The sequence below is a fragment of the Oncorhynchus gorbuscha genome, linkage group LG15 (assembly GCF_021184085.1).
Source record: "Oncorhynchus gorbuscha isolate QuinsamMale2020 ecotype Even-year linkage group LG15, OgorEven_v1.0, whole genome shotgun sequence".
In the NCBI taxonomy this organism is placed as follows: Eukaryota; Metazoa; Chordata; class Actinopteri; order Salmoniformes; family Salmonidae; genus Oncorhynchus; species Oncorhynchus gorbuscha.
This window is the reverse complement of record NC_060187.1, coordinates 29,600,401-29,626,694: the sequence shown is the minus strand read 5'-3', so window position 1 is coordinate 29,626,694 and position 26,294 is coordinate 29,600,401. Positions and strand designations below refer to the sequence as shown.

At 44.7% G+C, this 26,294-nt stretch overlaps 1 protein-coding gene across 5 annotated transcripts in view; it reads left to right on the top strand.

Annotated features, from left to right (window-relative positions):
* Nucleotides 1–26,294, top strand: part of ralgps2 (Ral GEF with PH domain and SH3 binding motif 2) — a 144,219-nt gene that overhangs the window by 46,246 nt on the left and 71,679 nt on the right. For all 5 annotated transcript variants that reach the window (XR_006832051.1, XM_046300691.1, XM_046300692.1 and 2 more), the window contains exons 5-8: nucleotides 16,528–16,611; nucleotides 20,086–20,175; nucleotides 20,325–20,417; nucleotides 21,690–21,816. Coding sequence is in view for 4 of the 5 variants with exons in the window: in XM_046300691.1 (XP_046156647.1) it covers nucleotides 16,528–16,611; nucleotides 20,086–20,175; nucleotides 20,325–20,417; nucleotides 21,690–21,816 (394 nt within the window). In the remaining variant the exon portion in view is untranslated. The remainder of the gene's footprint in view (nucleotides 1–16,527; nucleotides 16,612–20,085; nucleotides 20,176–20,324; nucleotides 20,418–21,689; nucleotides 21,817–26,294) is intronic.

The window sequence follows — 26,294 nt, the reverse complement described above, 5'->3', positions numbered from 1 at the left end:
TTACAATGGAGCCCCTAGTTCCACTCTTCATACCCCTGAACTCCTTTGTCCCACCTCCCACACATGCGGTGACCTCACCCATTACAACCAGCATGTCCAGAGATACAACCTCTCTCATCACCCAGTGCCTGGGCTTACCTCCGCTGTACCCGCACCCCACCATACCCCTGTCTGCGCATTATGCCCTGAATATATTCTACCATGCCCAGAAACCTGCTCCTCTTATTCTCTGTCCCCAACGCTCTAGGCGACCAGTTTTGATAGCCTTTAGCCGCACCCTCATACTACTCCTGCTCTGTTCCGCGGGTGATGTGGAGGTAAACCCAGGCCCTGCATGTCCCCAGCCACCCTCATTTGTTGACTTCTGTGATCGAAAAAGCCTTGGTTTCATGCATGTCAACATCAGAAGCCTCCTCCCTAAGTTTGTTTTACTCAACTGCTTTAGCACACTCTGCTAACCCTGATGTCCTTGCCGTGTCTGAATCCTGGCTCAGGAAGGCCACCAAAAATTCAGAGATTTCCATACCCAACTATAACATCTTCCGTCAAGATAGAACTGCCAAAGGGGGCGGAGTCGCAGTCTACTGCAGAGATTGCCTGCAAAGTAATGTCATACTTTCCAGGTCCATACCCAAACAGTTTGAACTACTAATTTTGAAAATTACTCTCCAGAAATAAGTCTCTCACTGTTGCCGCCTGCTACCGACACCCCTCAGCTCCCAGCTGTGCCCTGGACACCATTTGTGAATTGATCGCCCCCCATCAAGCTTCAGAGTTTGTTCTGTTAGGTGACCTAAACTGGGATATGCTTAACACCCCGGCAGTCCTACAATCTAAGCTAGATGCCCTCAATCTCACACAAATCATCAAGGAACCCACCAGGTACAACCCTAACTCTGTAAGCAAGGGCACCCTCATAGACGTTATCCTGACCAACTGGCCCTCCAAATACACCTCCGCTGTCTTCAACCAGGATCTCAGCGATCATTGCCTGTATCCGCTACGGAGCCGCAGTCAAACGACCACCTCTCATCACTGTCAAACGCTCCCTAAAACACTTCTGTGAGCAGGCCTTTCTAATCGACCTGGCCCGGGTATCCTGGAAGGACATTGACCTCATCCCGTCAGTTGAGGATGCCTGGTCATTCTTTAAAAGTAACTTCCTCACCATTTTAGATAAGCATGCTCCGTTCAAAAAATGCAGAACTAAGAACAGATACAGCCCTTGGTTCACTCCAGACCTGACTGCCCTCGACCAGCACAAAAACATCCTGTGGCGGACTGCAATAGCATCGAATAGTCCCTGTGATATGCAACTGTTCAGGGAAGTCAGGAACCAATACACGCAGTCAGTCAGGAAAGCTAAGGCCAGCTTCTTCAGGCAGAAGTTTGCATCCTGTAGCTCCAACTCCAAAAAGTTCTGGGACACTGAAGTCCATGGAGAACAAGAGCACCTCCTCCCAGCTGCCCACTGCACTGAGGCTAGGTAACACGGTCACCACCGATAAATCCATGATTATCAAACTTCAATAAGCATTTCTCAACGGCTGGCCATGCCTTCCGCCTGGCTACTCCAACCTCGGCCAACAGCTCCACCCCCCCCGCAGCTCCTCGCCCAAGCCTCTCCAGGTTCTCCTTTACCCAAATCCAGATAGCAGATGTTCTGAAAGAGCTGAAAAAAAAACCTGGACCCGTACAAATCAGGACCCTCTATTTCTGAAACTATCCGACCGCCATTGTCACAACCCCTATTACCAGCCTGTTCAACCTCTTTCATATCGTCTGAGATCCCCAAGAATTGGAAAGCTGCCGCAGTCATCCCCCTCTTCAAAGGGGGAGACACCCTGGACCCAAACTGTTACAGACCTATATCCATCCTGCCCTGCCTATCTAAGGTCTTCGAAAGCCAAGTCAACAAACAGGTCACTGACCATCTCGAATCCCACTGTACCTTCTCCGCTGTGCAATCTGGTTTCCGAGCCGGTCACGGGTGCACCTCAGCCACACTCAAGGTACTAAAAAATATCATAACCGCCATCGATAAAAGAGTACTGTGCAGCCGTCTTCATCGACCTTGCCAAGGCTTTCGACTCTGTCAATCAACATATTCTTATCGGCAGACTCAGTAGCCTCGGTTTTTCGGATGACTGCCTTGCCTGGTTCACCAATTACTTTGCAGACAGAGTTCAGTGTGTCAAATCGGAGGGCATGCTGTCCGGTCCTCTGGCAGTCTCTATGGGGATGCCACAGGGTTCAATTCTCGGGCTGACTCTTTTCTCTGTATATATCAATGATGTTGCACTTGCTGCGGGCGATTCCCTGATCCACCTCTATGCAGACGACACCATTCTATATACTTTCGGCCCATCATTGGACACTGTGCTATCTAACCTCCAAACAAGCTTCAATGCCATACAACACTCCTTCCGTGGCCTCCAACTGCTCTTAAACGCTAGTAAAACCAAATGCATGCTTTTCAACCGATCGCTGCCTGCACCCGCATGCCCGACTAGCATCACCACCCTGAATGGTTCCGACCTAGAATATGTGGACACCTATAAGTACCTATGTGTCTGGCTCGACTGCAAACTCTCCTTCCAGGCTCATTTCAAACATCTCCAATCGAAAATCAAATCAAGAGTCTGCTTTCTATTCCCCAACAAAGCCTCCTTCACTCACGCCGCCACGCTTACCCTAGTAAAACTGACTATCCTACCGATCCTCGACTTCGGCGATGTCATCTACAAAATGGCTTCCACTCTACTCAGCAAACTGGATGCAGTCTATCACAGTGCCATCCGTTTTGTCACTAAAGCACCTTATACCACCCACCACTGCGACTTGTATGCTCTAGTCGGCTGGCCCTCGCTACATATTCGTCGCCAGACCCACTGGCTCCAGGTCATCTACAAGTCCATGCTAGGTAAAACTCCGCCAGATCTCAGTTCACTGGTCACGATGGCAACACCCATCCGTAGCACGCGCTCCAGCAGGTGTATCTCACTGATCATCCCTAAAGCCAACACCTCATTTGGCCGCCTTTCGTTCCAGTACTCTGCTGCCTGTGACTGGAACGAATTGCAAAAATCGCTGAAGTTGGAGACTTATCTCCCTCACCAACTTCAAACATCAGCTATCTGAGCAGCTAACCGATCGCTGCAGCTGTACATAGTCTATTGGTAAATAGCCCACCCATTTTCACCTACCTCATCCCCATACTGTTTTTATTTATTTACTTTTCTGCTCTTTTGCACACCAATATCTCTACCTGTACATGACCATCTGATCATTTATCACTCCAGTGTTAATCTGCAATATTGTAATTATTCGCCTACCTCCTCATGCCTTTTGCACACATATAGACTCTCCCTTTTTTCCTAATGTGTTATTGACTTGTTAATTGTTTACTCCATGTGTAACTCTGTCTGTTCACACTGCTATGCTTTATCTTGGCCAGGCAGTTGCAAATGAGAACTAGTTCTCAACTAGCCTACCTGGTTATATAAAGGTGAAATAAAATAAATAAAAAATCATCTGTAAGCTGTTAGTGTCTTTACGACTGTTCCACTGGTGCGTATCCATTAATTGTTTATGGTTCATTGAACAAGCATGGTAAACAGTGTTTAAACCCTTTACAATTAAGCTCTGAAGTTATTTGGATTTTTACGAATTATCTTTGAAAGACCGGGCCCTGAAAAAGGGACGTTTTCGTTTTTTGCTGTGTTTATAATTAGTAATGAATAAAGTCAACTATTTCCTACCAATATTTCAAGCTGTCCTGGTCATTGGTTACGCTGTAATAATGCTTTTATAACAAGGTTTATTAATGCTATGACCCTTATTGGGAAAGCAGGCAGCAGAGCAAACTAGCCGTTAGTTCGACTATTGCGTCATCGAAAAAATGTAATCTGCTGGACTGTAAGTAGAAGGCAGCAGTATATCTGTATCAGCAGTCTGGTATGTTTAATCTCATGTTATGGCGTAATATTCTCACTGGGCCGTCTAACTTCTTAACTGTAAATAGCTCTGTATAATGAGATATGACCCGAGGCTTTATATTGGTATCGCTGTTTTAGAATATACTTCTCTAATCAGCATAAAACACATTGTAACTGTGTGTGTGAGTGCATGTTGGTTGCATTGAAGAGCAGACCGCTTGGGATCAAATCAAATCAAATTTTATTTGTCACATACACATGGTTAGCAGATGTTAATGCGAGTGTAGCGAAATGCTTGTGCTTCTAGTTCCGACAATGCAGTGATAACCAACAAGTAATCTAACTAACAATTCCAAAACTACTGTCTTATACACAGTGTAAGGGGATAAGGAATATGTACATAAGGATATATGAATGAGTGATGGTACAGAGCAGCATACAGTAGATGGAATCGAGTACAGTATATACATATGAGATGAGTGTGTAGACAAAGTAAACAAAGTGGCATAGTTAAAGTGGCTAGTGATACATGTATTACATAAGGTATTACATAAGGATGCAGTCGATGATGTAGAGTACAGTATATACATATGCATATGAGATGAATAATGTAGGGTAAGTAACATTATATAAGGTAGCATTGTTTAAAGTGGCTAGTGATATATTTACATTTCCCATCAATTCCCATTATTAAAATGGCTGGAGTTGGGTCAGTGTCAATGACAGTGTGTTGAGAGCAGCCACTCAATGTTAGTGGTGGCTGTTCTCATAGCAGAGTGATTAAATCCAACATTATTACTTTTATTCCAGGACACCGTGGCCCGTTAACAAGAATGTTTTTTCCAAAACTGGCGTGTCTGCCTTTGTGGGATTACAGCAGACATGACTATTATGATTGTGATGCAATATGCATGAACAGGTGGATGGAGGTGAGCCTGGAATGAAGGCTTCTCCCTAGAGGCAGCAAGAGAGGTGGAGATAGATGGTGCTACTCACAATCAAGCCACAGAGAGAAGAATGTAATGATGGACTGTTTTATCTGTAGTACTGTTGAGTGTCTTCTCTTAGATGGCCATGTCTACCTGTCCAGTAGAACAGGGAATCATCTTCCATCTATTCATCATGTGTCCTGCTCTGAATGATTCACCTCACAGTGTTCTCCCCGGTATCAGTGGTAGCTGGTAGGCCATAGGAGGAAGAAGAAGAAAATGACAGCGACATCGTGGTCTGTCTCCCTCAACAGCTGCTGGAGCTGTTTTCTGGGAAATGGAAAAATGTTACAAAAAGAAAGACTGGTTCATAGAGCGGGAGGAAAGGGGAGAGGGAAAGAAACGTTGTTGAGCTGCTGAGAACCTGTAACTGAAGCAATGTCTAGTCTAGTTTACAAGTGTTGTTAAATTCAAAGTTAGTTCTAGCAGAGGCCCGTGTTTTTTGTTTTGCTTAGATGAGTGTGACATGGGTCTGATTGGTCCTGGCTGGAGAACGGGCAATGATACAGAGGGGAGAGGATACTCCGGTAGAGGCTGCAGACAGACCCCTGGCTCAGGAGATGGGCGGTGTCCCACTAGACCCTGTCACCTGCAGAGATCACCTCATCCTGTATCTGTTCTCTCTCTCTCTCCCCCACCCCTCCATCTCTCTGTAGCTCCGTCTCGTTCCATATGCTCAGTGATGGCTGTCTGTTCTGGGGCTGAAACATGAACAGAACATGAGAGGAAAAGAGTAATGTTTTTACCCTGTGGTTACATGAACAGCATTAGAAGTAAATTATGTTTTGTCAGGAAGAGATTGTTTTGGCTTGTAGGGAAGCGGCATCACTGACATTTGGATACGTACCACTGAGATGTATGCCACTTCTCTTAGAAGTCTGTACCCACCACACACAGACACTCACTGGAAATAGAATACACACTCAACTTCTAGTTTAAACATGGCACATACACAGGCAGTGTGTTGCTTTTAAAAACCGATTATTTGAGTAGAGCATTTAGCTTACTGTGTTTTTGTGTCCACTCACGTTGTTCCTCTCCTACCATTTTATGAGCCATGACATTACCTGTGTGGAAAAGTGAACAGAGCCTGGTTTCCCTCTAGTGATGGAACTTTCCTTCAATATGATTGAAATAGGCCTATAGCCTATTGTTTATAAACTGAGTGTACAAAACATTAAAATCAAATTTGATTTGTCACATACACATGGTTAGCAGATGTTAATACGAGTGTAGCGAAATGCTTGTGCTTCTAGTTCCGACCAATGCAGTAATAACCAACAAGTAATCTAACCTAACAATTCCACAACTACTACCTTATACACAGAAGTGTAAAGGGATACAGAATATATAATAAAGATATGAATGAGTGATGGTACAGAATGGCATAGGCAAGATGCAGTAGATGGTATCGAGTACAGTGTATATACATATGAGATGAGTAATGTAGGGTATGTAAACATTAAGTGTCATTGTTTAAAGTGGCTAGTGATACATTTTTTTACATACATTTCCATTATTAAAGTGAGCTGGAGTTGAGTCAATATGTTGTCAGCAGCCACTCAATGCTAGTGGTGGCTGTTTAACAGTCTGATGGCCTTGAGATAGAAGCAGTTTTTCAGTCTCTCGGCCCCTGCTTTGATGCACCTGTACTGACATCGCCTTCTGGATGATAGCGGGGTGAACAGGCAGTGGCTCGGGTGGTTGTTGTCCTTGATGATCTTTAAGACCTTCCTGTGACATCGGGTGGTGTAGGTGTCCTGGAGGGCAGGTAGTTTGCCCCCGGTGATTCGTTGTGCAGACCTCACTACCCTCTGGAGAGCCTTGCGGTTGTGGGCGCAGCAGTTGCCATACCAGGCGGCGATACAGCCCGACAGGATGCTTTTGATTGTGCATCTGTAGAAGTTTGAGTGCTTTTGGTGACGAGCTGAATTTCTTCAGCCTCCTTCTTCACAACGCTGTCTGTGGGTGGACCAATTCAGTTTGTCCGTGATGTGTACGCAGAGGAACTTAAAACCATCTTACTAGCCTCTCCACTACTCTCCCTCTGCTGTTTCCTGAAGTCCACAATCATCTCCTTTTTTGTTGAGTGTGAGGTTACTTTCCTGTCACCACACTCAGAGGGCCCTCACCACCTCCATGTAGGCTGTCTCGTCGTTGTTGGTAATCAAGCCTACCACTGTAGTGTCGTCCGCAAACTTGATGATTGAGTTGGAGGCGTGCATGGCCACGCAGTCGTGGGTGAACAGGGAGTACAGGAGAGGGCTCAGAATGCACCCTTGTGGTGCCCCAGTGTTGTGGATCAGCGGGGTGGAGATGTTGTTACCTTCCCTCACCATCCGGGGGGCGGTCCAGTACCCAGCTGACCCCACCCTGTGCGAGACCCAGGGTCTCGAGCTTGATGACGAGTTTGGAGGGTACTATGGTGTTAAATGCTGAGCTGTAGTCGATGAACATCATTCTCACATAGGTATTCCTCTTGTCCAGATGGGTTAGGGCAGTGTGGTTGCGATTGCGTTGTCTGTGGACCTATTGGGGCGGTAAGAAAATTGGAGTGGGTCTAGGGTGTCAGGTAGGGTGGAGTAGTCTCTCTCTCAGCACTTCATGATGACTGAAGTGAGTGCTATGGGGCGGTAGTCGCTTAGCTCCGTTACTTAGCTTTCTTGGGATTGATTGAATATGTCCGTAAACACACCAGCCAGCTGGTCTGGCTGGTATGAGAACGCGGCTGGGGATACCTTCTGGGCCTGCAGCCTTGCGAGGGTTAACACGTTTAAATGTTTTACTCACGTCGGCTGCAGTGAAGGAGAGTCCGCAGGTTATGGTAGCGGGCCGTGTCAGTGGCGCACTGTATTGTCCTCAGAGCGAGCAAAGAAGTTATTTAGTCTGTCTGGGAGCAAAACTTCCTGGTCTGCGACGGGGCTGGTTTTCTTTTTGTAATCCATGATTGACTGTAGACCCTGCCACATACCTCTTGTGTCTAAGCCATTGAATTGCAACTCTACTTTGTCTCTTTACTGACGCTTAGCTTGTTTGATTGCCTTGCGGAGGGAATAGCTACACTGTTTGTATTCGGTCGTGTTTCCAGTCACCTTGCCCTGGTTAAAAGCAGTGGTTTGCACTTTCAGTATCGCGCGAATGCTGCCATCAATCCACGGTTTCTGGTTTGGGAATGTTTTAATAGTTGCTGTGGGTACGACATCGCCGATGAACTTTCTTTTGAACTCTCTCACCGAATCAGCATATTTGTCAATGTTGTTGTTTGTCGCAATGCGGAACATAACCCAATCCACGTGATCGAAGTAGTCATGAAGTGTGGAATCAGATTGGTTGGACCAGCGTTGAACAGACCTGAGCGCGAGAGCTTCTTATTTTAGTTTCTGTCTGTAGGCTGGAAGCAACAAAATGGAGTCGTGGTCAGCTTCTCTGAAAGGAGGGTGGGGGAGGGCCTTGTATGCGTCGCGGAAGTTAAAATAACAATGATCCAGGGTTTTACCAGCCCTGGTTTCGCAATCGATATGCTGATAGAATTTAGGGAGTCTTGTTTTCAGATTAGCCTTGTTAAGATCCCCAGCTACACTGAATGCAGCCTCAGGATATGTGTTGTTGTGTCTTTGGCTATGCCGGATTAAGTGATATGACATGCTATAAAATAATTTCTCCGTAATTAATAACACCTGATTGAGCTAATCATGTAAATGTAATTAACCAAAGAGTCGGGCACCACAAAATAATATTTATAGAGCTGTTATCTTCCGAATAAACTCTTAGACCTAGTAATATTTGACATCAATAGCAGTCAACATTAATCTTACTTCAGTCTCATAATCTGAAAGTTGTAAATTCTTGGTTATCTGCAAGAACCCTGTCTAACAATTTTGAATCAGCAATACAAAATTGGGTTTATTTATTTAATAAATACCTAACTAATCACACAGAATTCACGTACACACAATTAATCATAACGTCATTACAAATGACATCTTAAAGGAAAACGTCCCTAGCGGGCGGAACAGATATGACGGCTTGTTACACAAAGGAAAAGGGGATGGATTGAGTGAAAGAGCGGGAGACTGAGGAACAAAGGGAAAAGCTGTGCTATCGTAAATACAGTATCTTATGCATTCTAAATTACCGCCCTTTTGGAAAAGTAAAATGCAATAAATATTTACTCTGAGCTGCGCCTCAGTATGTTGGGGTAGATGGAAGATCGTGTTGCCAAACCGAGTCCTCTGTCCTTTGAAGAATCTCTGGTTGTCACTTGGATAAGTTGTAGTAACATCGTTGTGTGGTAGATGGAATACTCTCTGTTCTTTCCTTACCTGCGTTTGCAGCTGCGGTCGCTAACTCAACGGCTAGGAGGTATCACTTCTGTCGTGAATAAGAGTTTCAAGGTTCATACCATTCGCAACCAAAGCTCATGCTGATGTTGGCTTCGTTCTGTAGTTATTATCTGAACCATTCTGACATAGGACCGTCATCCCCGGAACAGGAAGTTATTTTGTCGTCAAGGCTTTATATAGGAAGGGAGAAAAGGGGTGTGTGACAGTTTACAACCTCTGTCTCTTCACGTGGGTGGGCCACTGAGTGAGCAGCCCTAACTTATGAAAACCCAGATCTCACATTTTAGAAGCTAAAATCACATTTCATCCCATCACAAATGATTTCATATTCAAACATTTAAATTGAACAACAATTCCATGTCAATCAAATAACTCGGATGTGTAGACTTTCCACTGTAGAGTTTGTCATCTTATCATTGATGAGAATGTCTCAGATGACAATCTGACATAGTATTCCTTAAGTACCACCGCATATGTTCAATTGTTCAGATTACCAGAATATAATTCATTTCCCCCCACATTCTGACATTTCCAGAATCTCTGTTAACCAAGGGTTTTGCAAATGTAACCTCAGTAGGGTAGAGAGGAAGAGGTATTTATGACGGTCAGGCCAACGTCATGACCCAGGCTAACGTCATGACAGTGGTTTCCAGTTTACAATGAGTCAAATAAAGTTTGTCCAGGGCCATCGATGTGTCTGCTTGGGGGGGAATATATACGGCTGTGATTATAATCGAAGAGAATTCCCTTGGTAGATAATACGGTCGACATTTGATTGTGAGGCATTCTAAGTCTGGTGAACAGATGGACTAGAGTTCCTGTATGTTGTTATGATCACGTCTCGTTAATCATAAGGCATACCCACCCGCCCCTCTTCTTACCAGAAAGATGCTTGTTTCTGTTGGCGCGATGCATGAAGATACCAGCTTGCTGCACCGACTCCAATAGCGTCTCTCCAGTGAGCCATGTTTCCGTGAAGCAAAGAACGTTAGTCTCTGATGTCTCTCTGGAAGGCAACCCTTGCTCGGATTTCATCAACCTTGTTGTCAAGAGACTGGACATTGGCGAGTAGTATGGTAGGGAGTGGTGCGCAATGTGCCCGTCTCCAGAGCCTGACCAGAAGACCGCTTCGTTTATCCCTTTTACATCGACGTTGTTTAGGTTCGCTGGCTGGGATCCGATCCATTGTCCTGGATGGATGGCAAAACACAGGATCCGCTTCGGGAAAGTCATATTCCTGGTTGTAATGATGGTGAGTTGACGTTGAGTTGAGTGGTGTGAAGCAGCCGTTACATTACGAGCGTTTTCAAGTGCAACATTAACGATGGTTTGATTAACGGTGGTGATTTAACAATGCTCCTACGAAGGATATAGCGATGAACTTATGGTCCTTCTGTAGCTCAGTTGGTAGAGCATGGCGCTTGTAACGCCAGGGTAGTGGGTTCGATCCCCGGGACCACCCATACGTAGAATGTATGCACACATGACTGTAAGTCGCTTTGGATAAAAGCGTCTGCTAAATGGCATATATATATATATATATAACTTAGCCTGAAGATGCTTTTGGGAAACCGGCCCAGGACAGTAGTAAAACATGCACTATAGGCATTATGGACGCAGTGTCTCTGGGAAACTCATCTCCTACACATCACATAAAACTAGGTATGTAGGGATACATACATATTCGCAGGATATGAGCTAACCACCATAAGACTAGCCAATAGGGGGCTGGAATGTAGGGCTTCTCAGCTGTAGCTAATGCCCCCCCCCCTCACTCTCTCTAACCCCCTCTCTCTCCCTCATCCCACTCTTCTCAGCTGTAGCTGATGCCCCCTCACTCTCTGTAACCCCTCTCTCCCTCATCCCACTCTTCTCAGCTGTAGCTAATGCCCCCCTCACTCTCTCTAACCCCCTCTCTCTCCCTCATCCCACTCTTCTCAGTTGTAGTTAATGCCCCCTCACTCTCTCACCCTCTCTTCTCAGCTGTAGCTAATGCCCCCTCACTCTCTCTAACCCCCCTTCTCTCCCTCATCCCACTCTTCTCAGCTGTAGCTAATGCCCCCCACTCTCTCTAACCCCTCTCTCTCCCTCATCCCACTCTTCTCAGCTGTAGCTAATGCCCCCTCACTCTCTCTAACCCCTCTCTCTCCTTCATCCCACTCTTCTCAGCTGTAGCTAATGCCCCCTTCACTCTCTCTAACCCCTCTCTCCCTCATCCCACTCTTCTCAGCTGTAGCTAATGCCCCCTCACTCTCTCTAACCCCCTCTCTCTCCCTCATCCCACTCTTCTCAGCTGTAGCTAATGCCCCCTTCACTCTCTCTAACCCCCTCTCTCCCTCATCCCACTCTTCTCAGCTGTAGCTAATGCCCCCTCACTCTCTCTAACCCCTCTCTCCCTCATCCCACTCTTCTCAGCTGTAGCTAATGCCCCCTCACTCTCTCTCACCCACTCTTCTCAGCTGTAGTTAATGCCCCCTCTCTGTCACCCACTCTTCTCAGCTGTAGCTAATGCCCCCTCTCTCTCACCCACGCTTCTCAGCTGTAGCTAATGCCCCCTCACTCTCTCTAACCCCTCTCTCTCCCTCATCCCACTCTTCTCAGCTGTAGCTAATGCCCCCTCACTTTCTCTAACCCCCTCTCTCTCCCTCATCCCACTCTTCTCAGCTGTAGCTAATGCCCCCTCACTCTCTCTAACCCACTCTTCTCAGCTGTAGCTAATGCCCCCTCACTCTCTCTAACCCCTCTCTCTCCTCATCCCACTCTTCTCAGCTGTAGCTAATGCCCCCTCACTCTCTCTAACCCCCTCTCTCCCTCATCCCACTCTTCTCAGCTGCAGCTAATGCCCCTTCACTCTCTCTAACCCCTCTCTCCCTCATTCCACTCTTCTCAGCTGTAGCTAATGCCCCCTCACTCTCTATCCCCTCTCTCTCCCTCATCCCACTCTTCTCAGCTGTAGCTAATGCCCCCATCACTCTCTCTAACCCCTCTCTCCCTCATCCCACTCTTCTCAGCTGTAGCTAATGCCCCCTCACTCTCTCTAACCCCTCTCTCTCTCCCTCATCCCACTCTTCTCAGCTGTAGCTAATGCCCCCTCACTCTCTCTAACCCCTCTCCCTCATCCCACTCTTCTCAGCTGTAGCTAATGCCCCCTCACTCTCTCACCCACTCTTCTCAGCTGTAGCTAATGCCCCCTCACTCTCTCTAACCCCTCTCTCCCTCATCCCACTCTTCTCAGCTGTAGCTAATGCCCCCTCACTCTCTCACCCACTCTTCTCAGCTGTAGCTAATGCCCCCTCACTCTCTCTAACCCCCTCTCTCCCTCATCCCACTCTTCTCAGCTGTAGCTAATGCCCCCTCACTCTCTCTCACCCACTCTTCTCAGCTGTAGCTAATGCCCCCTCACTCTCTCTAACCCCTCTCTCTCCCCTCATCCCACTCTTCTCAGCTGTAGCTAATGCCCCCTCACACTCTCTAACCCCTCTCTCTCCCCTCATCCCACTCTTCTCAGCTGTAGCTAATGCCCCCTCACACTCTCTAACCCCCTCTCTCTCCCTCATCCCACTCTTCTCAGCTGTAGCTAATGCCCCCCTCACACTCTCTAACCCCTCTCTCTCCCTCATCCCACTCTTCTCAGCTGTAGCTGATGCTCTTTAGGTCCACAGGGTGTGTGGCGCTCCAGGTTTTTACTGTGTTGACTGAAACAAGGCCCAGAGCAGAGAAGTGGCGGTGGTATCTCACATGAGTTCAGCTCTGTTAGTGATTTGGCAAGAGTTAATTTAGCTGTGTGTGTGTATGTGGACTCATCCGTGTGTTAGCCAGAGCTGTGCACTTTACTGTATGTCTGATGTAGCGATGGAAAGCTTTGAGGTGAGGGTAGGGCTGGGACCAACCAACTGCCAAGGCAACCAGTGCCTTTCAAGTAATGATTCAGAATTTGTTGTAAAAAGCTATTTTTCTGCTTTACTCTCAGTCATTGGCACCAATTCAACAATGTTATTTATGGCACAGACATGACCACGTGACAATTGTAAGTAACGCAACAGCTATGTGGTAGGTTAATATCATTGATTGATTCTGACTGATTGATTCTGGTACTTTGATCTCTAGGCCTTGAGAATGTGGAAACTAGCGAAACCCATCTAAGAAGGTTTTTACAAAGTAGATCTTAGTCGCACAATGTTACGTCTAACTATTTGGTGCAGTATTTCTCAATGAAAACAATTGCATTAAAACGAGTAATCTCGTAATTACTGAAGAATCCCTGATGTTCAGTGGCGTGCCGTGGGTCTGGGGCCTGGGCCTTCAGTGAGGTCCTACACAGTCCCATCCGAATTAATCCACCTCTTATTACCATCATTATGATTCTATGGCTCTGGGTGGTATACATTTAGACAGAAACGCAGTATAACCAGGCGTTGCGTCGCACCCAAAGCAGTTTCACCGTGATGATAAAGACACATAACTATTCACTGAAAATAAAAGAAAGAAAACAAATCATTTGCAACATAAGCTATTTGCCATTTTATTTTGTTAATATATAGGCTATTTAATATTAATGAAATAAAATGCGAAACATACATACACATTTAATAAAAAATAAAATGCATTGTATGCCTACTCACCAAAATCCATCCTCCTTTCTTTCCTCAAGAAGACTTCAATGACTCACTACAGTCTTATCTGTGCGTTTTAGTTCCACCAATAAGTAATTTTCTATCGACATGGAGGCTAATGCTGAAAGCCGAGTCTGTCCAGTAGCATTTCTGGAATACGTTTTGATTCGCTTTAAGGCCGAGAATGACTGCTCGGCAGAAGCCGTGGACACAGGGATAGTCACTGTCACACATGCCAATGTGTAAAGTTGCCCCATGTCCTCATTCACATTTTTCTGCTTAAGGAAATCAAGGAGATCAGAGGGACGCTTCCCTTCAAAATCAGTCATAGCATACATTACAGTCAGTTCTGTTTTTTTACTTTGATAGGTCGAACATTGTTCTGTGACTCTGTTATGCTGGAGAAGGCTGTTTGCGGGATTTTTTCCGGTAGGTCTGAAAGTACTGGGGGTCCAGGAGGGAGAGAAACATTAATTTTTCGTGGTCTTGAAATCTGTTTCGTATCTGGCAATGTTGTCTAGAATATTGCTGTGGAGTTGTTGGTAGTATGTGTAAGGGTCTCTGCGTGCGCTGGGTGAACTTGAGATGCGCTGTGTCATCGTAGATTTGACTGAACCCGCGCCTCTCCTGCTCAATTGTAATAATAGGCCTTCCCAGCAGTACAGTTTGCAGTGCTTCTCGGAGCCTGTGAGCCATTGATAGCGCTCGTAGTTGGAACTTTGAAAGTGGCGAACGAACCCCTTTCCCGCCTTTGACAGGCTTTGTAGCGTCGGCGTCCTCTCCTTACAATGTCTAACTTTTCTTGAAAAGTTCGTCTTGAGAATGACGTTATAATTATATCCTCGACCAAATCGATATCTTCTCCTCCTTCCACCATTGTGGGTTCAAAAAACAGCTTAGTAGTAAGCAAATTAATTTGTTTATCAAATTCAGTTTCCTAGTTCTGAGGTTCTGCATAGACCTGCCCATAGGACTTGCCTCTCAATATTGGTAATCTAATCAAAAGACTAGCACGCACTACTACGCCTGCTAGCTGGCTCCTGTAACACTGGAGCCAGCCAGCAGGCATACAATAGTCAACTCTAAAGCTGATTGGTTGACACAAAATTTGTATTTCCAGTCACTTTAAGCTACAAGCGCCCGCACTGTTGATTCTGAAGGCCTGAGGGCAGATTTTAGACCCCTGGCAACACATGATGGCTGAATATGATTGGATAAAAGATCTAACATAAAGACCAGCCCTCCAAATCTCAACCTGGGGCTGGAAGCAGTGCAACCAAGAGGCAAGCTATGAAATGAAGAGTATAATTCTTACTCTGGGGAATAATTTAATACATATTTGTGGGGAAAATATATTTAAACAAAATATATATTCTGTTGATGTTTAGGCCAGCAGAGACGGCCCACCACTGTTGATGTTGAACAATCACAGACGAAAGGGCGTGGACTTGTTCGGGCAGCCAAAAAGGTTGTCTGCCCAAACAACCGGAATAAAACCATAACGAAGCCCAAAACTAATAAAAACATCACAATGTCATCATATATGCACAAACTATTAGGAGATGGGGAAGGGGAACACTGGAGGCGTGAATAACAAGGAATAACAAGAGCGGGATAGAGGGGTTGAGAGACAGGTAGAGGTGAGAGCATGTTTAAAGAGGAGTGTAGGTTAACTGAATGAGTCGTAAGCGACTTAACTACTGGGCTCACACACACACACACACACACACACACACACACACACACACACACACACACACACACACACACACACACACACACACACACACACACACACACACACACACACACACACACACACACACACACACACACACACACACACACACACACACACGGTTCTCTCTTAGTGGTGTGGAGTCTGTCAGGGCAGCAGTGTAACAGTTTACTGAGGCCTGCTGAAAGCTGCTGTCAGGAGGCTCTGGACTCCTCACCACCTCGCTCTCTCTCTCCACTCCGACCCGCCAACTTCTACTTGTTCCCCTTCAAACACACATAGGGACATTGCGTATGTTTCTTTGTGACGGCTCACTGGCCTGGGGAGGGGTGGTGGAGGAGGTTGCCTCCAGACAGCCAGTGTTAGAGGAGGTCATCAGGAGAGTAGTTCAGCTGATAGAGATAGAGATTACACCACAATGTGATTACACCACATTTTCCTACTCTTCAATCAATTTGTCCCTGATAATATCCCTGGCCCCTGATCCAGTCTGCTGTGCCCAGAGAAGTCTCTCTTCCCCTGCGGTATGTGTGTGTGGTCTCGGCCCTCAGGGCTGGTACAGGGTCTGTCCAAGGGCACTAGTATCTGATTACTGGGATGATTGTTCACCCTCTGCTCTGAGGAAGCACAAGGTGGTGCAGAGTTTGATAGATTTGATTGTAATTTATTCGGTAGTTAAAAGCAGTATGCTGTTCAGCTATGCCCTGTACACCTCTCTCTGAACTGTTAAGAACAAACTGGGTTTGTCTTTTGTGGAAAACATTAACTCTTTACTACATTCAAGACCAACTGTGAAAGTTGTTTAAATCTGTGTGTGACTGCTTTAGGATCTGTTGTGTGTTTTGGGTGTGTCATGTCAATCTGACAGACACACACTATCACTTAACTGGGTGTTTGTGTGTTTAGGAGCTGTCGAGTTGTGGCTGGAACAAGAAGGAGAAGCACAGCTCTGCTCCCAATGCTGTGGCCTTCACCCGCAGATTCAACCAGGTAACACACGCACACAGAGAGAGGCAGGCAGAAAAGCGGGGGGTGGACAGGGGGCGTAATGTACCACTAGAGCTGAGTAATGAGCTTCAGTCTTGGCTAGCAGGTAATGGAGCGATTTACATCCTCTCTTCACCACATCCCAAATCATCCCCTCTTCCCTAATCCTTTGTTTTGGAGCTTGGAGGATGTCATGGTAACAAAACGTACCTCCTGCTGACTTGTTGACTCATCTCCTATAGGGAACACACACTCAAACCCCGTCTGTCTCATTGTTTAGCCTCATCAGACTGATATGGCTAATGAAGGCTCAGAAGAGACCTTAGACTCCTTCCCTCACTCTCTCTGGTGTTCAACTGTTTGGACACATTTCTTTGTGGTCTGAGAATGTGTTTGTGCATGTTTTATTTTTTTGTGTGTGTGTGTGGCCCGCACTCTCGGCGCCCTGTGAAGTCATCCACAGGAAGCCCTCTCATGACGCACAGGCGGCCTTCACCTTTCATCCTGCTCTTTCTGCCCCTTCCCTCTCTCCAACCTCCCCAGTCTCTCCCTGCCCATTTAAGTGTCTTTAAGACATTGTGGTCTCCGTATGAGATGTTAGAGGAATGTGTTTCTGTGTAAACTTCCCCATTTCTAGGCTACAGCCGTTACAGATGTTAGTTCACTGTACACCACAGGGCTGGCCGACAAGCAGCAGGCAGACGGGCATCAGCGAAGGAAAGTGAGCCTTGTGAATAATGGGGCTTGGACAGGGAGAAGAGGCAGTCCCAGAGATGCTCCAGTCTTTGTACTCTTCCTTTAACTCTGTTATTGGTTGCAGTATTTGGACGACAAGGGGAAGTCTGCGTTCTTTCAGTCTAATACTGCTCAAGTCTAAATCAACCCGTAGCTAGCTCCATACTGCTTAGGTATGACTTCATGTTTATCTGAAAACCCTGGATTAATGGAAGCAGTAAGGTAATTGTTCTTCCTTGCACTCTGATAAAGGTTTTGGATTGAGTGTATAGGTTGGTATGACTGGAGAGGGGTAGCTGTTGAGTGGAATGTAGTGGGGAGTTGGGTACAGGGATGGAGAGGGGTGAAAAGGGAAGGGGGGGTGTTAGGGTTGAAGGTTGAAGAGGGGTAGAGAAGGTTCTGGGTGGATGGTGCCTGAGAGGAGGCTGTTTCCTAAACCTAGTCCAGTTTCCCATAAGGTAGGATCAGACTCTTTAGGTGGGTCACAGCCAGTACTACCGGGTGGCTACTTTAGACCGGGTCATGGTTTGAATTACACTTCAGTTTGTTTAGTGAGTCACTAGAAGTAGTTTCTGTTCTATAGATTTTTTAAATTTTATTATATCGCTGTGAATGTTATTAAAGGTGACATTTGTCTTATATTAACATTACGTTTGAAGGGGGGGGGAGTGAGTTTCGGGAATGTTCTCTCGTGTAGCCTACCAGGACGTTTAGAATTAGTGTCATCTCTAACAAACACTCACCAGACAAGGTTGAGTTGGTGATGTTTAGGTATCTAGTCTAGACCTATACAAACGTTGAAGGCATCAGCCACTAACCTAACCCGAGCCAGGCCCAGCTGTAGCCTCTTCAGCACTCCTTACCCAGGCAGTGAGAGAGGGAGCTATCGTAAACTGCTTTTAAGGGACTCAGCCATATTACAGAGCTAATCCACAGCTATTAGCTGGTGTTTCTGTTCCATACTATTTATGATGAAACAGCAGAGCTTTATAAGACCATAAACACTACAGGAAAGACAACTAAGAGCCTCTGCTTTTTCCTCTGGCCTGTAGAGTGCACACACATCGACACACGCAGAGAGAGACAGAGCACCTGTGTTGTAACAGCTGCCAGAAGCAACGGGTTGATTTACAGTGACATGAGGACAGTGTAGTGGCCATATTGGACAGGCCTATAAACCTTCTCTGCTGGGAGTAGTATTACAAGGCTGTTGCAGCTTTAGTTGGATATTATATGAGACTTTAGTGGCTTATAATATCATCACTGACCGCTGTGTCTGCACTGCACCTGTGACTGAGGGCAGGTGTGTCTGTGCTAGAGGGAATAGCTTGTTCAGGTGAACAGTACTGCCTCGCTGTATTATGGGATTCGTTTTATTAGTGGATCTCCATTCTCTCCTCTCTCTCTCTGTCTGCTGGTCTTTCTTTTCTCTCTCTTTCTGTTATTTACTGAAGTGTTTTAGATTCTAGCCTGTGCCTCCTGTTTACTATTCCCTTCGTCTTGACTTCCATGGAGCAAAAACACTGACTTTTCTGAGAAGAGGCACTCAAACCAGATGCAGGCCAGTGAATAACTTGAAATTTTGAGTCAAGGTGCATGGACATCTCCTGAGCCAGAGGGTGGTGTAGTGGTGTGACTGTCGCACCAATTGTAGGACCCTTTTGGTGTAGTTCATAGCATGCTAGGATTTAGAGTCTAGGCTGTTGGAGAAAAAGTGATTTTCCTACCCTGCAACACTTCAACCACTCTAATATCTTACGTGACTGTGACCCAGTGGGTTTCTATACAGAGCCACCTGCAGTTAGCTAATATCTCACACTGTCCCTCGGTGTGTGTGTGTGTGTGTGTGTGGGGGGGGGGGCAGTTTTGTTAACCAGAGCAACTCATCTCTCCCCCTTCCCATCTTCAGCACAACTCTGCACCGTACAGTAGAACCATAGTCTCTCACACACACACACACACAACCTCTCTAAAGGTTTGGAGATGGGAAGAGAGAAAGTGAGTGGAAGGAAGAGTGTGACTCCTGGAGATGGAGATAAAGCCAGTGAGTGGGAGAGTAGGCAGTGTAAGCGAGTGACGGAGAGTTAGATAAGGGGAGCTATGGTTGCAGAGGTGAAGACTTCAGGGACCATCGGTATTGTGTATAGTTGATGACATTGATGTCTTGGTCTACTACACAGACAGGCTGGACCTATTTCCTTTGTCCTGTGGTTAGGTGACATCAGCGCTCTAGATCTCTCATCTTGGATCTGCCCTGATCTCTCTCTCTCGAACAGTGTACAGACAGCTGTAGACTATAAAAGACTCAGGAGGCCTGATATCAGCTTATTCTTTCCCCATTACTTCTCATCTTTCTTTCCTCTCTCATGAGGGCTGTTGGACCAGATGCTGACTGATTTATTGACCTTATTTGCTTTGCTATGAGAGGAGATCCGTGCATGCGTGAGAGAGAGCTCTTGGCCAATGGCCATTGATGACTCGGTCCGATCACTTTGTTCTGTCTGGGGGTTAACACACACAGACAGACGGACCTCATTCACGCACAACGTGTCAGGAACCAAGGCAGGAACATTGTACGGTACCTGATGTTAAATGGCTATTATGGTTAGATCTCAGCCAGCAATCACATTTGAGTGTGTGTGTGTCTTTGTTGGGAAGTGCTCCTTAACCATCGGTCTGCTTTTTGTTCAGCACTTTGTGCTATGCATTTATTGCCGTTGGTTGATTGTTTTGTGTCTCCAGACGACTTTCTGGGTGGTGAGAGAGATCCTGCATGCTCAGACCCTGAAGATCAGAGCTGAGGTACTCAGTCTCTACATCAGAACTGCCAAGGTACACACACTGTACTCTACTGCTTATGCTCTACAGTAGTACTTTGTGAAGCAAGAACCACAGATTCTTGATTCATATTCACGAGTGGACAATAAATATATTGTAATGTGAAAGTGTGTGTATTCATCCGTGTTCTCTGTTCCCAACAGAAACTGTGTGACATAAACAACCTGCATGCAGTGATGGCTGTGGTGTCAGGCCTACAAAGCGCTCCCATCTATAGACTCTCCAAGACATGGGCGGTGAGTTACTGTGTCCCTGCAGCTCAAAACAATGATCTCTAACAGCTCTCTACAACCAACTGAGATGTGTTGACGGTGTGAAGAGCAGTCGCATATGTAAATGGTCCTTCTCTATTTCACCAGTTATTACACTGTCAATACATTGCTGGAATATGTAATGGTCTTGTGTATTGGAAGCATCTGTGCAGAAACCTCAGATCAGAAAAATTTGCAAGAGGAAGCTGTCTGATTCTGATCCATCCACAGACGGACAGAGCCTTGGAGATTAGGGCTGACATAATGACATACTGATGCGGTGATGTCATGGTGGAAATGTAATATTAATGTGAGTGATATAAACCCCAGTAGTCAGCAGTACAGACAGCCAGAAAATCATCTGGACCACTAGACCTGCCTGGCCAGAGAGACCGCACACCTGCTCCTAGTCAACACACACACACTCTCTCAAACACACTGTGGATAACTTTAGGCCGTGGCCAGAGCAGAACTTATCCCTCACCCAGAGCTCCTGTGGATATCATCAGTAGTGTTATCATGAAGTCTCCTGAGATCCTGCTGAGCTGTTATGACAACTGTTGCAATGTGACTTAAGCATTACGATGATCATACCAGATGCATCGCTATTTACCAGCCACGTTTGTAAGTGTTTTCCAAACAAGCACGTAGAGAGAAAGTTTGCCAAGTGCGAAAGAAAAGCAGTGCTGCTCTCGAATCAGCTTTTGCCATTCAAATCTTACCTTAACATTGGAGTTTTTCCACAATACTGATGACAAATCAGCCCCTGGAGCGCTATTACCACCTATGACTGCAAATAGGCTATTGAGGCGGCTTATCGTGCTTACCCGATAATAATGCACTAAATCAGATTGTGCATGTTATTGTGTTCATGTTGTCCCTCATGAAACACATTGAGGCAAAAATTAGACAGTAGTCTTGTTGCAAAATATAACTCGATTGAACATGAAATTGATTTCAATATGATTGAACTTGTAGATACTTGCTAGTATCATGGCAAAGTAACAAAATCCAAAGCTAATTTAACTTCTATAGGAAAACAGCCCTAATGTTGGAAGTAAACATCTTTGTTGTTATCCAGAGTCGCATCAATTTATTGTTCAAGCTATAGCACATAATATTTTAAAGAACCATTAAGTTAGGTCTGCTTCGTGTTTTCAGTTTTGCCATGGTAAAAATATTGCGATACTGGTGTTGTCACGGCCCTAGTATGTTTACAATAACTCAACTCAAACATTTCTCCGTCTGTCTCTCTAGTTGTTGAGTCGGAAGGACAAAACAATGTTTGAGCGGTTGGAGTATCTCATGGCCAAAGAAGACAACTACAAACGTCTCCGAGACTACATACGCAGCCAGAGCATGAACTCCTGCATACCATACCTTGGTAAGACACACACACACTTCATATTTTAAAGTGACGTTTTCACGAGTCCCCCATATTATGTCCCCAGCAATCACCGATAACCACAATCAGCTGCACCCACTGGTAAAAGACATCACAATTTACAGTATACCGCCACTCCGCTGTATATTTGTCACTCCACCTTTTTTATGTATATTTCCTCTGCTCTACCATTTTTATGTATATTTCCTCTGCTCTACCATTTTTATGTATATTTCCTCTGCTCTACCCTTTTTATGTATTTTTCCTCTGCTCTACCCTTTTTATGTATTTTTCCTCTGCTCCACCCTTTTTATGTGTATTTTTCCTCTGCTCCATTCTTTTTGTGTTTATTTTTCCTCTGCTCCATTCTTTTTGTGTTTATTTTCTCTGCTCCATTCTTTTTGTGTTTATTTTCTCTGCTCTATTATTTTTGTTTATTTTCTCTGCTCTATTATTTTTGTTTATTTTCTCTGCTCTATTCTTTTTGTTTATTTTCTCTGCTCTATTCTTTTTGTTCATTTTCTCTGCTCTATTCTTTTTGTTCATTTTCTCTGCTCTATTCTTTTTATGTGTTTATTTTCTCTGCTCTATTCTTTTTATGTGTTTATTTTCTAATATAATAATATTCTCTGCTCTATTCTTTTTATGTTTATATTTCCTCTGCTCCATCCCTTTTATGTATATTTCCTCTGCTCCATCCTTTTTATGTGTTTATTTTTCCTCTGCTCTACCCTTTTTATGTGTTTATTTTTCCTCTGCTCTACCTTTTTATGTGTTTATTTTCTCTGCTCTACCCTTTTTATGTGTTTATTTTCTCTGCTCTATTCTTTTTGTGTTTATTTTCTCTGCTCTATTCTTTTTGTTTATTTTCTCTGCTCTATTCTTTTTATGTGTTTATTTTCTCTGCTCTATTCTTTTTGTTTTATTTTCTCTGCTCTATTCTTTTTATGTGTTTATTTTAATAATAAATAATAATATATGCCATTTAGCAGACGCTTTTATCCAAAGCGACTTACAGTCATGTGTGCATACATTCTACGTATGGGTGGTCCCGGGGATCGAACCCACTACCCTGGCGTTACAAGCGCCATGCTCTACCAACTGAGCTACAGAAGGATTTTCTCTGCTCTATTCTTTTTATGTGTTTATTTTCTCTGCTCTATTCTTTTTATGTTTATATTTCCTCTGCTCCAGCCTTTTTGTGTTTATTTTTCTTCTGCTCCATCCCTTTTATGTATATTTCCTCTGCTCCATCCTTTTTATGTGTTTATTTTTCCTCTGCTCCATCCCTTTTATGTATATTTCCTCTGCTCCATCCTTTCCTCTCTGGAAGCTGGCAGCCAGCCTGTCTGAGCACTAACAAAGCCCAGAAATCCCCTATGAACTACAGCACCATCAATCTTTCTCGCTCTCTATCTCTCTCTCTCTCTCTCTCTCTCTCTCTCTCTCTCGGTCCTTCTCTCACTCTGTCTCTGTCTGTGTGGTTGTTTTCCTGGATTTTTATTGTAGGTCTGTTTTTTTCTACCTGTGTTCTTTGAGGGCTAGATTGAAGGTTTCCTGTTTTATTAAAGCTAAAACCAGACTTCACTCATGTTTTTGGTTCCTGTTGTGGTTCATACAGGATGAATGTGTAAAGCAGGAATCTCTCCCACCACACACACACACACACACACACACACACACACACACACACACACACACACACACACACACACACACACACACACACACACACACACACACACACACACACACACACACACACACACACACACACACACACACACACACACACACACACGCAGGTGTTAGGGGTTTCTCAGCTCTGTAAAGACAAGAAGTCAGATTGGTGCATGCTGTTTCACAGCATTATATATTTGCATGTGTCTTCACACTGTGTGTGTGTTTGTGTAGAGATCCAGTCATGCTGGTGTCATTTCTGAGCACATTGCATTACGTTTCTCTTTATAGCCTGGCCAGCATCCCTGTCAGAGGCTTTATAGAAGAGAAGTGAGGAAAGTAATAAAACAGAGAGCTAAAACAGTGTGTGTGCACAGGCACATGTGTTTCAGAGTGCAGATCTATGTTTTAGGTTTTGTGTTTAAGTTGTGTAGGGTGCTAGGCTGAACAAAGAAAGAAACTGAGGGAGAGGATGAGAGAGCGAGGGAGGCACAGTGCTGGCATAGAAGCAGCCATAACCTGAAGTGTGTGTGTGTGTGTGTGTGTGTGTGTGTGTGTGTGTGTGTGTGTGTGTGTGTGTGTGTGTGTGTGTGTGTGTGTGTGTGTGTGTGTGTGTGTGTGTGTGTGTGTGTGTGTGTGTGTGTGTGTGTGTGTGTGTGTGTGTGTGTGTGTGTGTGTGTGTAGTGATTTATTGACTTCCCTCTGATTGTTTTCATAGGCTGTGTTCACATGGGCAGCACAATTCTGATCTATTTCCACTTTATTTTTTTACCTATCAGATATTTTCAAATCAGCTCTTTTTCAGAGCTGATCTGAATGGTCAAAAGACAGATTAGTGAAGTGTGTGTTTGTGTGCGTGTTCTGTTTCTTTGTCTTCAGTGGAACCCTGATCCTATGAGAGCTCTTTGTCCACCTGTGATTGTCTCATAAACAGGCAGTAAAGTAGAGGTTTGTTCATCTGAGTGTGTGCAAATCAGAGATGTGTAATACTTATAGTACAAACAGGCTAACAAGCTTGCTCTGTTAACAAGAGGTTGTTCTCATTTGAGGTAGCTGCTGTTCCTTACAAAACTCCTCCAGTCAATTAAAAAACTTTAGTATCTCTTTCCTCCAGCATCTTCACAAGGTCCTTTGCTGCTGTTCTGGGATTGATTTGTACTTTTCGCACCGAAGTACGTTCATCTCTAGGAGACAGAACATGTCTCCTTCCTGAGCGTTATGACGGCTGCGTGGTCCCATGGTGTTTATACTTGCGTACTATTGTTTGTACAGATTAATGTGGTACCTTCAGGAGTTTTTAGAAACTACTCCCAAGGATGAACCAAACTTGTGGAGGTCTACAATTTTTTTTCTGAAGTCTTGGCTGATATCTCTTGATTTTCATGATGTCAAGCATAGAGGCACTGAGTTTGAAGGTAAGGCCTTGAAATACATTCACAGGTACACATCCAATTGACTCATTATGTAAATTTGCCTATCAGAAGCTTCTAAAGCCATGGCATCATTTTCTGGAATTTTCCAGGCTGTTTAAAGGCAGTCAATTTAGTGTATGCAAATGTCTGACCCATTGGAATTGTGAGACAGTGAATTATAAGTGAAATAATCTGCTTGTAAAAGATTGTTGGAAAAATGACTTGTGTCATGCACAAAGTAGATGTCCTAACCGACTTGCCAAAACTAGTTTGTTAACAAGAAAGTTGTGGAGTTGTTGAAAAACGAGTTTTAATGACTCCAACCTGTGTGTATGTAAACTTCCGGCTTCTTCAACTGTATGTCTTTGTAAAACTGGAAATCTCGTATTTTACATGGAACGAATGTCCCCCTCCTTCCTCCTGTCTTTTTTCACCCCCCCCTTACCCTTTTCTCTTCTGTGTCCTTGTCCTTTTTGTCTTCCATCTAGCCGCTATGTTGATGCCCTCGCTATGTTGATCTGTCTGTTAATCTTTCGTTTCCCCTCTACTTCAGTATCATCTTTCCCTATTTTCTTTCTCTCCCTCCATTTTTACATCTTTGTAGCCCAGACTACCAGCTCTCTTTTGCTCGCTCTCTGAACTACAATCAATCAAATGTATTTAAAGCCATTTTTTACATCAGCAGATGTCAGAGTGCTATACAGAGACCATCCAAAACCCCCAAACAGCAAGCAATGCAGATGTAGAACTACAGAAATGTGGTTCTCATTGTTCCTCCTCTCCTTGTCTTTAGAAAAGTGTTCCTGTCCTCCTTCTCTCTGCCCCTCACTTCACCTCCTCTACTCTCCACGGCTGCATTCTTTCATTATGAACTTCTCCATAGACTCATCCTCCATTTTCGCTACTTCTCTGTTCCTTACAGCTCATTCATACAGCGCTGTAATCAAACGTATAATGTAAATGTCAGCTGTGACCGAGCAGGCGTACTAGTTTGACTGACTGTACACCATGTTCACTCAATGTCCTGGATGTTATTGTCTGTTTGCCATGGCGTGGTTGAAGGAGAGACAGACCAGGTGAGTGAGGCATGGTGAGGACAGAGGGTATTTAGAAACCGTTTTATTTAGTATTTAACTACATGGAAAGTGATGGCAGGTATTTACCTCTGTCAACTTGATGTTTGTTTGTACTGATGGGTGTTTCGAATTTTTGTATTTTTTTTTTACTGGAATAAACAGAAAGGCCATACCAGGGTTAACTTGAGCAGGGCGTGACTGACTACTCATTATAAATACGTTGATAAATAACAGAAGGGAGAGACCATGGAGGAAACATTTGGCTTCAGCAGAATCATACGTCTTAAATTAACTCTCGCAAATAAAACCA